At 35.0% G+C, this 12,829-nt stretch overlaps 1 protein-coding gene across 2 annotated transcripts; it reads left to right on the plus strand.

The window, feature by feature from the left end:
* Positions 1–933: 933 nt before the first annotated feature.
* LOC25502609 (G-type lectin S-receptor-like serine/threonine-protein kinase At4g27290) lies at positions 934–5,427 on the plus strand. 2 transcript variants are annotated; one of them, XM_024771618.2, is made up of 7 exons: positions 934–2,331; positions 2,746–2,889; positions 3,418–3,575; positions 4,045–4,255; positions 4,351–4,588; positions 4,679–4,829; positions 5,007–5,427. In XM_024771618.2, the coding sequence occupies exons 1-7, from the start codon at positions 1,044–1,046 to the stop codon at positions 5,295–5,297; spliced, it is 2,481 nt and encodes an 826-aa protein (XP_024627386.1). In that variant the 5' UTR covers positions 934–1,043; the 3' UTR covers positions 5,298–5,427. The 2 variants fall into 2 exon arrangements, with proteins under 2 accessions (XP_024627386.1, XP_024627385.1); XM_024771617.2 differs by having other exon boundaries at positions 2,737–2,889; positions 5,007–5,425.
* The last annotated feature ends 7,402 nt before the right edge of the window (positions 5,428–12,829 follow it).

The following is a 12,829-nucleotide window of genomic DNA, read 5'->3' on the forward strand; positions in this document are numbered from 1 at the left end:
TCCATTGTACGATTACAGTTTTAATTTACATTGGCAAGGTTAACTTAAATTCAGTTTAAGTAGGTTCATGTAAACTTACTTAAACTGAGTTTACATGAACATACTTAAACTGAGTTTACATGAACCTACTTAAACTGAGTTTACATGAACCTACTTAAACTGAGTTAACATGAACCTACTTAAACTGAGTTTACATGAACCTACTTAAACTGAGTTTACATGAACCTACTTAAACTGAGTTTACAAAATCGCAGAACTGTGAATCGCAGAACAAGGAAAACACAAAATCAGAACTGAGAACCCATAACAAGAAAAACACAATCGATTGAAGAACAACACTTGCTAACCTGATTTGCTTCGAATTTTCTTTGAAATCATGAATGAACGTGAGAAAGTATGGTTTTGAAAATCTTCGCAGAACACAATCGATCGATTGGAGAATTATGGTTTTGGAAGAAGGGTTTTGGGGTGTAACCAAAAAAGAAGGAATAGGCTTTTTGAAAATCAAATTTTATGAAAAGGTAATCTTGTCATTTTGGGGTGCAACCATGATTAACTAGGGTGCAAGTAGAAAAACTCAAAAAATTATTGTGAGAATTGAAAGATTATTTTAGCGTAAAAAATTATTTTGACTAACAGAGTGCACAATTAAGCACTCTTTTGAAATTTAGATACATTAAGAGATTATTGTGACTACTCATTACACATTCAGCGACTAAAGTGATTAATATCCCTTAATATTTTTAGAAGAGACAAGAGCATACAAAAATCAAATTAAACAAAAGTTTGTTACCTCCCGTTTGCTGCACGGTATTTTGTCGCAATAGTTTGTTTATTTTTTATTTTTTTAAAATTTTGAAGAGGGTCACACTCTCAAGTTTCAAATCAATATCATCATGTCTAGTTTACTCGCTATGTTAAAACCGTGAAAAACGGTTTACCTTCTGATCATGGTCATTTCGCTGTAAGGGACCTTTATTTAAAACCTTGCTCCTACTTAATGTGTTATCTTCAATTTCGTGTGGTTCTTACTTACACAAAAAATGGCCATTCTATCTATCATGTTTTTTGTTGTTAATTTACTCTTTTTTTCCATCAAAATTTCCTCTGAAACAGATATCATAACACAATTTCTTCCACTACATGATGGAAGCACCTTGGTCAATGGAGCATTTGAACTGGGTTTCTTCAGTCCTGGTAGTTCCACAAACCGCTATGTAGGAATTTGGTTCAAAACTATCCCTTTAAAAACAGTTGTTTGGGTAGCAAATCGCGACAATCCAATCAGTGACAAATCCGGCATATTGAGCGTAAACAAAGAAGGAAACCTTGTTCTTCTCAGCAAAAATGGCACAACTCATTGGTCAACAAATGTAACAACCAAACCTTCAACCTCAAGCTTCATAGCAAAGCTCTTAGGTACCGGAAACTTGGTTGTAAATAATGAGAAAGACCATAGTGATCATGGCTTTTACTTGTGGCAGAGCTTTGACTATCCTAGTGATACAATTCTTCCAGGAATGAAGCTTGGTTGGAACCTTACGAGCGGTCTTAATAGGCAACTAACAGCTTGGAAGAATTGGGATGACCCTTCTTCGGGTCAAACGACTTATGGCTACATAAGAAGTGACAATCCTGAATCGGAGATAAGGAATGGTTCGTCGATGATATACAGAAGTGGACCTTTCAATGGTATTCGTTTCGCTGCTACACAAAAATTAAAACATGTTCCATTATTCAACGTCGATTTTGTGTACAAAAAGGATGAGTATTATTTCTCTTACGAACCCAAAAATCGGTCATTACTTTCGAGAATTGTCATCAACCAAACAATTTCTACTCTTCAACGCTTAACGTGGTCCGAAGAGAATCAAAGATGGATGTTTTATTTGAATGTTCCAAGGGAGGAATGCGATATCTACAATCGATGTAGTTCATTTGGGATCTGCGCTATGACAGGTAAGTCCTCAATGTGTGATTGTTTAACTGGCTTCACTCCAAAATCGCCTCGAAAGTGGAGTGAAAAGGATTGGAGTCAAGGATGTGTGCATAATGAAACTTGGAGGTGTAGAGAGAAAAATAAAGATGGCTTCATAAAATTTCAACATGTGAAGGTTCCAGACACAAAGCAAGTTTGGATAGATAGAAGTATGACACTTGAGAAATGTAAGGGCAAATGTTGGGAGAATTGTTCATGTACAGCTTATGCAAACACAAACATCCTTGGAAATGGAAGTGGTTGCATTCTTTGGTTTGGTGATCTTTTGGACTTGAGAGAATTACCAGATGCTGGACAAGATCTATATGTTAGATCTCCTGTCTCCGAAACAGGTATGGAATTTTATTTGAATTTTGCTCTTTCTCCTGCACAAAACACTCGCACCCTGCAACATGACCCAAATTACCCCTGCGCAAGTTAAGTCACACTGCCTGACAAAACTTGCGCACGTCGTATTCTTTGCGTGACTTAAGTTTAAATATGCTTTAGGTCCACAAAAATATAGTTTTTTTACTTTTAGACGTTATTAAATATTACGTTTGTTTTTAATCCTCATAAATATATAACTTTTTATTTTCAATTCTTGTTGTTATGTATATTATTAAGGTGAGATTTGTTCATCTTCAAATTGATCTTTGTATAATAATGTAGAATATTTTGTTCTTTTTAAAATTTATTTATTGATATTTCAAAAAAATATATTATTTATTGATTTATTTATTTTATTTCCTATCAAGCAAACCAAGATAAAGTAGCTAAGACTCAAGGAAATCGATATGGTTCAAGGAAAATGGTAGTTGTGGTCTCATGTACCACTTCATTAATTGCGATGCTTTTGATATTCATCACGTTTTTTTGTTGGAGGAGAAAAACCAAATCCAAATTACGAGGTAATTTTTACAATTGTTATATGCATATTACATATTCACTCTGTTTTTCTTAACATTGGAGAAATAAATATTTTATTAATTAAAGTGTTTTTTAGGGAATTAGTTAAAGTGTTTTTTAGGGAATTAGTTAAAGTGTTATTAATGATAATTTCACGATAGTTGAATTTGAACTTAACACTTTAAAGTTACGTTATATTTAGAGTAATGTTATTTGTAGCGACATTTTTTCTAATGAATTCCTCACGAATTCTTTTCCATCCAATAAAATAAGATATTGATCGGAAAACATGGGGTGGATGGGTATAGTTGAGGCTAAATTTTCAACTGTGTAGCATTTAATTTTCTTCGAGGTGTTCTCGTGTTTTTTTGTCGCTATGCTCAGCATTTTCCATATATTTAACATGATTTTAATTTGTTGTGTTCGTATATTGTGTTCATCATTGATTCCATGTTTGAGAGTTGAAACAAAGGGCATAGCTAGTATTATACAGGTGTAACAAAGTTTTTCTAATCTTGTTTATTTTTTAGAGGAAACAAGAATCATGAAGACAAAAGTGAAGAGAAATGAAATGAAACAAGAAGATTTGGAACTTCCTTTGTTTGACTTTGGTACAGTAACATTTGCCACTAATGACTTCTCAAATGACAACAAACTTGGTGAAGGTGGTTTTGGTCCTGTTTATAAGGTAAGTTAAGTTAACATGCAACTTGTTATTTTAAGTTTAACATATGGTTTTGGTCTCTGCAAATATGTCTCGTTTTAATTTTAGTCCATGTAAAACTATTTTATAGTTTTTGGTCCCTGCAAATATGCCTTGTTTTGGTTTTGGTCCTTGGCTTCACTTTTGTGATGATTTGCACATGTGGCATATGATGATTGAACCTATTTTGTAGAAAAATAGTTCTTGCAAAATATTTTGATTTTTAAAAAGGTCCCTGCAAAATACTTTGTTTTTGGAAATAGTTCTTGGAGGGACTATTTTAAAAAACATAACATTTTACAAGGACCAAAAATAACAAATTTTTTTTACAGGAACTAGAACTAAAACAAAACATATTTGCAGGGATTAAAATCATATTTTAGCTTTATTCTAAGGTTAATTAAGAAAAGAAGACATGGTCATCAAATTACTTTACAAATGTAATTTTTTTAAGGGCACATTACCAGATGGACAAGATATAGCAGTTAAACGACTTTCACATACCTCTACTCAAGGAATCAATGAATTTAAGAATGAGGTTGTATTTTGTTCCAAACTCCAACATAGGAACCTAGTTAAGGTTCTTGGCTTTTGCATTGAAGAACATGAGAAATTACTCATCTATGAATATATGCCCAATAAAAGCTTAGACTTCTTTCTTTTTGGTAAGTATCTATATTCAAAAATTGTTAAATATTTACCATTTCATTTTTCTCTATTTGATTATTATAATGGATAACATGAGTATATAACTTTACAGATTCGTCTCGAAGTAAAGTTTTAGATTGGTATACGCGGTTCAACATTATAGGTGGTATCGCTAGAGGACTTCTTTACCTTCACCAGGATTCTAGATTAAGGATCATACATCGAGATTTAAAAGCGAGTAATATTTTATTAGATAATGATTTGAGTCCAAAAATATCTGATTTCGGCCTAGCTCGAATGTGTGGAGGTGATCAGATTCAAGGAACTACAAGTAGAGTTGTTGGTACATAGTAAGTATATATTATAATATGTAAGTGATTTTACAACTATATTATACATAAATAGAACCTCAAATTAATACATTTGTTATTTTCTTTCAGTGGTTATATGGCACCTGAATATGCGATCGATGGGATATTCTCCATCAAATCTGATGTATATAGCTTTGGAATTTTATTATTAGAGATTATAAATGGAAAGAGAAATAAAGGACTTTCCTATTCAAATCACAGCTACAATCTTATTGGGCATGTAAGTAACAAAAGTAACTTATATTTCTAAATTAGCCCACCTAAATTGACACCAGAGAGAATTGAACCTGAGACCTTGAGGAGGAGCACACTCCCATATCCCAAGTCAATACCACCAGGTCAACCCAAGTGGGTTAATACAATAATGGTTGTTAATTATTGTTTTGGATTATTGTAGGCATGGAGATTGTGGAAAGAATGCATCCCAATGGAATTTTTGGATACTTGTTTGGAAGATGGTTCATATATTCAATCTGAAGTATTGAGATGCATTCATATTGGTCTTCTATGTGTGCAGCAGTATGCAAATGACAGACCAACTATGACATCTGTGCTTGTAATGCTAACTAGTGATAGCACTCTCCCCCAACCAAAAGAGCCTATCTTCTTAACTGATGAATTTACTTCTGAACAGAAGATTTCTTATTCAACAAATGAAGTATCTATAACAATGTTGGAACCTAGATAGAGAAAATGTTTTGTATTTCTCCATGGATATTGATGATAAACTTGAGATGTGTCCTTTAAATATATGAATATGTAATGTTTTGCTTTAACTTTCTGTACTTGTATAGTAACTTCAGTCGAAAAAAATTATCTCAATCTTGATCCTATAATAAATGTTATATTTCCTTGTTTTCTGATAATGCGTATCGATATATAAATGTTAATGATCTTAGGTGATCAGGAGAATGGTGTCCGACAAGATTTATGCAGCTTTTTTTTACGGAGGGGGGTTAATGTGTTCTTTCAGCATGGCATTGATAAACAACAAAGAAAATCTAGAAACATCAAAACTCAGAAACTGGAACCTTTGGCTTTGGAAATCCTCAGGAGTAAGATCTCTTTCCCACCATCCTACATCAAAATTACCGACGACATTTCATCCAATACTTCTAGTTGCCTTCCTTCTGTCCACAGCCTCCATGCGTAAAATTAAGGAAATCAGATAAAGCAAGTTCAAATCTATTCAAAATTGATTAATCCTTTAGGTGTCAATTCATTTACATGTCCAAGAAGATTTTCGCAATGTTCTGGGTCGGAAAACTCCTCGTTATTCTTTCAGCTTATTATTTCAAGAACTATCACTCCATAACTAAAGACATCCGATTACATCGAGAAACTTCCACGTATAGCATACTCGGAAGGCATCTATCCACTGAAAAATATGAAGTTGAAACTAAAATTGGTGACAAAGTAATCTTCTAAGGACATAAAATTTCTAGATATGACATGGTGATTGGTAACAATACAATCTCATATACCATAATAAGAAACTCACTTACTAGGTTCCAGCCACTCTCTTTGTATTTGCCTCAACATCATCTCCCAACAATGTTTGCGCTAGACGGAAGTCTGAAATTTTTGGATCCCTAGAGATTAAACAAGTCAGAAAGCAAATTAAGCACTATAAAGAAAATAACTCCCTACTAGATTAATAAGTGTTTAGAAAAGTTTTGTAATCTCATATACTATTATGAAGTACTTACACACATAGACACTCGACATGACACTGACACTAACACATTGACCCTGACAATAATCAATTAAATAAATAAATATAACTAGTTGAGTAGCAGGATTCTAACATAAAGATCTTGTCCCCAATGAGAGAACTTTCTTACGTCAACCAGTTCATCAAATCAGAGCAGACAACCGCTTCCTCTACCACAGATATCCAAATTTGCATAGGCCGAACACGTCCTACACTCCTCAAGATCCATGATCTTACTAAACCATGATGAAGACGTGTCTGGAAATTTCATTTTACAATACCTCAAGAAACCATTAGACTGATATGATATTTGCCATTGTTGAGGAAACTTAGGAACATAGCCTTTCACACATTCACAAGTGGGAACATTTCCATCCATATTGCATATAGAATAACCACCACACAAAGAATAGTTTTCGGCTTTTCGCACTTATCTTCCTCGCCAGTTGAAATTGAAGGTGAGAAAAACACGAGAGGGGGGGGGGAGGTTGAATTGTGTTTTCTTTTTCTCTAAAAATTCTTCTTCTGGTATCACTTCAGAAGCTGGTTAGGAATGCTTCTGATGTGATGTTCAGAATCAGATATGCAGCGGAATAAAAACAGAGCAGAGAAAAGAAAGAGAGACACAAACAATTATCCTAGTTCCTTCCACAAACCGGAAGTAGTCCAGTCCCCCTTGCACTTCCAAGGAGATTTCCACTAAAAATAATCACACAGATTACAAATGTTCAATACTCTCTTAGTATGAGACTTCTCAAATGCTCAAGCGCGCAGGCGAGAGACTTCCAATGCTCAAGCACTAAAGCAAGAGTCTTCTAATGCTCAAGCACGCAGGCGAGAGGCTTCTAATCAAACAAAATTACACAGAAAATGTTTGACTTTGAACACTTGATATACAATCAGTGGTGTTCACAATACAATGCAATAAAGACTCTAGACTTAAGAATTTCTAAGATGTATCAAATCAGTGCAGAAATTCAAAGTGCTTTATAGAATCAAATTTGGCAGAGTTTTCGCGCTTTTAACTTGTGTTGATATCTCTTTTCAATCTTCAAGTCTTCACTCATTTATATAGAGGTGAGTAGAGAGACGTTGAGATTTTTAGCACGTCTAAAGAGTCGTTGAGTTCCTTTGATCATCCACCAGTAATCTTTTTCCTGATTTGGGTGTAGTCCTACGAAGGATCAACTTTGAATTCATTCCTATCTTAAAGGAACATTTCTGTAGGCAGAGGTGTTGTCTTGTCTTGTAGACAAAAACAGAGTAGTGGAGGTAGTGGTTGTACACTTGTACTTTGTCAACTCTTCAAAGAAGGACAAGCACCCAGTGCTTTTCAAATGACCGTTGGTACCTCCCTTTTAATTCTTCGTTTTCTCAGATGAGGATAAAACGAAAAACAGCTCCTTTGAAATTTCAGTTTAAATTTACTGATCAACTGTAGCTTCTGGTGATGATATAGCTTCTGATGAAATCTTGCTTCTGATGGACTTTGCTTCTGATGATCTTCTGCTTCTGATGACGTCATCACTTCAGAGGCATTTGAAACTTCAGAAGCACTTCATAGCTTCAGACGTAGTTTTCTTCAGATGCTTTAGATTCCTTTACTCTCTATTGTTCTTCCAAGACCTATTGAAATTGATTAACTTTGCCTATGGTCCTGTACACTTGAACAATTATTAGCAATAACCAATTGACAATTTTTAATACCTTGTTATCATCAAAACTTATTAAGGTTTATTGTGAAACACATTTTGTTCCAACAATCTCCCCCTTTTTGATGATGACAAACAATAGTATTTAAAATGTTCAATTGTTGTTGATCTAATTAACAAGTTGACTACTAGGTATGAGTTTTGTAAGCTCCCCCTGAGTCTAATAGGCCTTTAAGGTGAGGTTTGTAAGCTCCCCCTAAGTTCTATACTCGTTAATTAAATTTCAATAAATGCGCACAAGGTAATTAATAAAATTTCGAAAGAATTAAGAAATACCAAGAGTTTAGAAAATGGTTCTATTAATTTAACTAGATTAAATTAATGGGGCTCAGAGCCTAAAAATACTATACAACTACTCCCCCTTTTGTCATCAACAAAAAGTAAGTAAAACAAAAGAAAGAGTATTAAAGCAAAGGTAAGTATCAGAGCAAAATAAATATAAGTATCAGAGCATTTATAAGATTAAAAGAAGATTGATTCAGAAGCAAATGAATGATAGAAAATCACCAAGATAAGATAAACAATTAGAGACAAAATTGTTTCAGAATACTAAATTGAAAAACAAAATCTAAACAAGCAAAAAATTTGGTGTGCAACTAAGGTTTGGCTAGTTTAGAGACTTGTTCCATCAAGTATTTGATTTGCTCAGGCTGTTTCTTCAGTTCTTCTGCTTGCTTATTTACAACTTCTTCCAAAGTCTCAGACTTCTGCTTCACCTTCTGAACTTCTTCATCTTTAGCTTTTAGCTTCTTTTTCATCCCTTGAAAAAGCCTGTCACCTCTTGAGACATAGTCACTTTCTGGAAAGAAAGGAGCATTAGCTAAAAGAAGTGGAGAACTTTTCCCTTTCTCAGCTGAGTGAAGCTCTTCCAGATGCTTCTTAAGCACTTCCGCTTGAGTTCTTATGCATTTCTCACTTATCTGATCCAGTAATTCAGCCATGTCTTTCAGCAATCCAGCTTTCAGGTCCATCCATTGATCTTCATAGTGAATTGAAAGTGAAGGCACTTTTCTGAGAAGAATTAGTCCTTGTATTTCATCACTGATCCGTTGAAGCTCTTCATCAATAAATTCAGACTCTAGAATGTTTGGTGGAGGTTCTAGGATGGATGTTGTATGAGATGGAGATGATTGGTCAGAGGTAGTGTGTTGTTCAGGAATTGTTTCATTCTGAGTTGGTGTTTGGTTAAGATTCTCAGATTGGTGTTCAGGGTTAGTTTGGGTCTGGTCAGAAGCAACTTGTTCAAGAACAGTTTGTTTAGGAACACTTTGCTCGTTTATGGTTGAGGTTTCAGGTTGGAAATCTGGTTGTTGATTTTCTAAGACAGTCTTTTCAGGGACTGTTTTAGAGGTCTTTGTAGGGGTTGGTTGCATCTCACCACCTAAGTGTTTTTCTAAGGAATGAAGGATTGATGGTTGATGTTGTTGGGGGTCTTCTGAAGTGGCTTCTTCTGAAACGACTTCAGAGCCTTTTTGTGGTTTAGGGTTGGTTTATGGGTGTTGAATGTTTAAAGGTTGGATAATAGGTGGTTGGAGGAAATGATCAGCAAGCAATTTTTCACAGAGTTTTATCCTCTGTTTAGAGAAATTGATTTGCATTTGATCATAGTCTAAGGTATCAGAAGAGGTTGATTTTGAAGATTTGAAGTTTGGTAGATTCTGTTTGATGTGCTAACTCAGAGAAATGTCATCTGAGTCAGTAGAGGATGATAATGAAGAGGGTGATGATGGAAGGGTAGAAGTCTGAACATTAATGTGAGCTTTTGGATCTGTAGAATTACCTGAAGGATGAGCTTCTGATCTTGCAGCTTCTGATGCAGATTGTGAAGCAACAGCTTCTGAAGTAGGTTCTGAAGATTTAGCTTCTGAAACATTCTTAGCTTTCAGAGCCTCTTTTAACAAAACAGTTGCTTCCTTCACTGTTTGTTCTTCTACTTCAGCAGCTAGAGATGCGATATCAGCAGCTTTCTCAGCATCCACAAAATCATCAAGCCCTGCTGCTTTGAGCTTTTCATCTCTTTGCTGTCTGTAGATTTCAGCTAGCTCCTTTTGCTCATTGATGCGATCTCTAGAGTATTCCTTGACCATGCGTTCCATTGCTGGAGTAACTTCAAAACATGGTGACACCAATGACGCAGGCTTCTTAGCCTTCTTCAAATGAGGCTCCTCCTCTTCTCTTCTTAACTATTCAGCAGCTTCCTTGATACACTCTTGAACACTTCTTTCTCCCTTAGCTCTTTTCCTTCTGATAGCTTCTTCACGAATAGCAGCTTCCTTTCTAGCTACTTCTTCACGAAGAGCAGCTTCCTTAGCAGCATCTTGAACCTCTGGCTCTTTGTTTCTCTTCTTCTGAATAACTTCATCAGAAGCAGAAGCAGTTGAACCTTCAGCCTTAGCAGTTTTAGCTCTCTTGGGTTTGGGTGCTACAACACCATCTTTATCAGCATTCTTTGATCTCTTAGAAGATTTTCTTGAAGCTTCTTCTTCCAAGTATTCTTTCTTGGTTAATGTTTTACTCTTTGTCTTCCTGCTCTTGGCAACAGGAAGAGCTCCTTGTAACACCCCGTTTCCCAAAATCAATTAAAATAATAAGAATACATCAATCATCAGAGTAATCACAACGGGCATGCCACAGTTCTTCGTTTAAAATCTTCTAAATAGAGTGTATATAAAAATCTATTTAATCAAACATCATTCATAAAATTGTCATTAAACTTGCAGCGGAATATTTGTAACATCAATAAGTCTACAATAATTATTCTTGGCATAAAAACCATTTCAACATAAAATTCAATCACAAAGGGCTACATCAGCAAAATTTCAAAATTGATACATAGGAAAGAATTCAAGCAATAAAATCCCATCCCACGTATCAGAGCCCTAGATACTGTGAGCCACCACCTACTACTCAGGATCACCTGCAAGTTACCCATAGGAAGGGCAACATTTTCAAGCAGAAGGGGTGAGATTCTCAAACAATAATAATAATATATAATATCATAAATGAATCTAACACCCTATCATCATAATCATTCATTAATTATAGTATAGCATCATTAGCATCTTCATCATCCAACAGTATAGAAACATTAAACAATGACTCATGCGACAACCCGACTTCACCTCTACGACTCATGCAGGACATGACAACTCTACTAAGACTCCTCAACAAATGCAACTATGCATGTGGTACCATAACAGAGCCGAAGCCCTCATCTTTATAGAATGGTTAAAGCATTCTTTTATCAGGACATGAGTCCTCATCATAACATCGTTTTGAACAACATAGTGTTCCATCGTTTTTGAACGACAAAGTGTTCCAGGACCGAAGTCCTCATCATAACATCATTTTTATGCTTATGCAACTGACTCCACTTGTGTATATCTGCATACAACTCAACGACAAATGCATATGTACTCATATGACTCACCACCCCTTAATGCAACATGTTTCATTCACTTGATTCAAGTATTTCAACATCTTCAAAATTCATAAAAGTTAACCAACTAAATATCATCATAAATTAAGTAGGATTTTATGTCTATACAAGGGTTGTACAAGCTAGAAGGAACACCTGGATGTACTCAAAAGGATCCCTTAGTGCACGAAGCAAGGTTCAGAAAAAGGCTGACTAACACTCAGTTCGCTTAAGAGATGGCTCGCTCGCTTAAGCGACCATCTTACAGTAGGTCTGGGTTCAGTTCGCTTACGGGTCGCTCACGGCTCGCTTAGGCGAATTCTTGGCAGAATCAAACTTAATTTTCGCTTACCAGCTTGCTCACTGTTCGCTTAAGTGAACGGGTAAAATCTAATTCCTGGGCAGCTACATGAATGTTCGCTTAAGCGACGGGTGCTTCGCTTAAGCGACCACTCATCTGGGCAGGGTAAAAGTTACGATTTTCAGACTTCTCCTCACTCCAAAAACCCAGTTTTAATCCCCTGATCACCCAAAACGTTTTCCATAAATGTTTACAAGTCCTATATACAATCAGACATCAAAAGGAACAGCAACTAAACATCAACAACAACAATTCAGCCCAATCAAGCATTCATACAGAACTTCCAACATTCATCCATCATATTCTATTTTCATTTCAATTACAATCAATATCAACAACATGGATTAAGAAATCATACCAATCATCAAATACAACATTATAAACCTGATTCTTACACCTTTTCTTTCAAAATCATCATTAACCCTTATTTTCCCAATTTTACCTTAAGAACAGTTTAATTGATTAATTTTCAGAAATTACATATTATGACTATTGAGAGATAATCCCACCCTTACCTTAGAATTGTAAAGACAAATAGCACAGCAAAATCAGTTCCTAAGTTCTTCTCTCTTGGTCTTCTCTCCTTGCCTTAGCTTTTCTCTTCTCCACTTGTTTTCACGTTAAACTGTTTTCTGACTTTTCTTTCCTTAACTTCCTAAAACTATAAGTTCTCCTTTTTCATTAAAACCTCCCTTATTACTATTAATTTCTAATTATTCCCCAAACTCTTAATTAATTCCATTATTCATATTATTCTATTTATATTAAATAAATTATATAAATAAATACTACACACCACATATATCACATATACTAATTAAAAACACACAAAAGACTCTAACTAATTCTAAAAATAATAAAATAACGACTAGGGCGTTACACTTCTCCATACATCTCTTCTGGTACTTCCTTCAAGCTAATTTTGACATTAGTTCTTTCAAAATGCTCCCTCATGTAGTGCATCTGAACATCCAAAGGGTCTTGTTTGCAAATTGGAGGAAAATCATTCATCAAA

This window comes from Medicago truncatula, chromosome 8 (assembly GCF_003473485.1).
Source record: "Medicago truncatula cultivar Jemalong A17 chromosome 8, MtrunA17r5.0-ANR, whole genome shotgun sequence".
Classification (NCBI taxonomy): Eukaryota; Viridiplantae; Streptophyta; class Magnoliopsida; order Fabales; family Fabaceae; genus Medicago; species Medicago truncatula.

Bases quoted from the DNA above. Each gene is read 5' to 3' on its own strand.
- LOC25502609 (XM_024771617.2), top strand. From the start codon at position 1,044: ATGGCCATTCTATCTATCATGTTTTTTGTTGTTAATTTACTCTTTTTT. The intron at 2,332-2,736 runs GTATGGAATTTT...TTTCCTATCAAG, and splicing joins ATCTCCTGTCTCCGAAACAG to CAAACCAAGATAAAGTAGCT. The intron at 4,589-4,678 runs GTAAGTATATAT...ATTTTCTTTCAG, and splicing joins AGTAGAGTTGTTGGTACATA to TGGTTATATGGCACCTGAAT.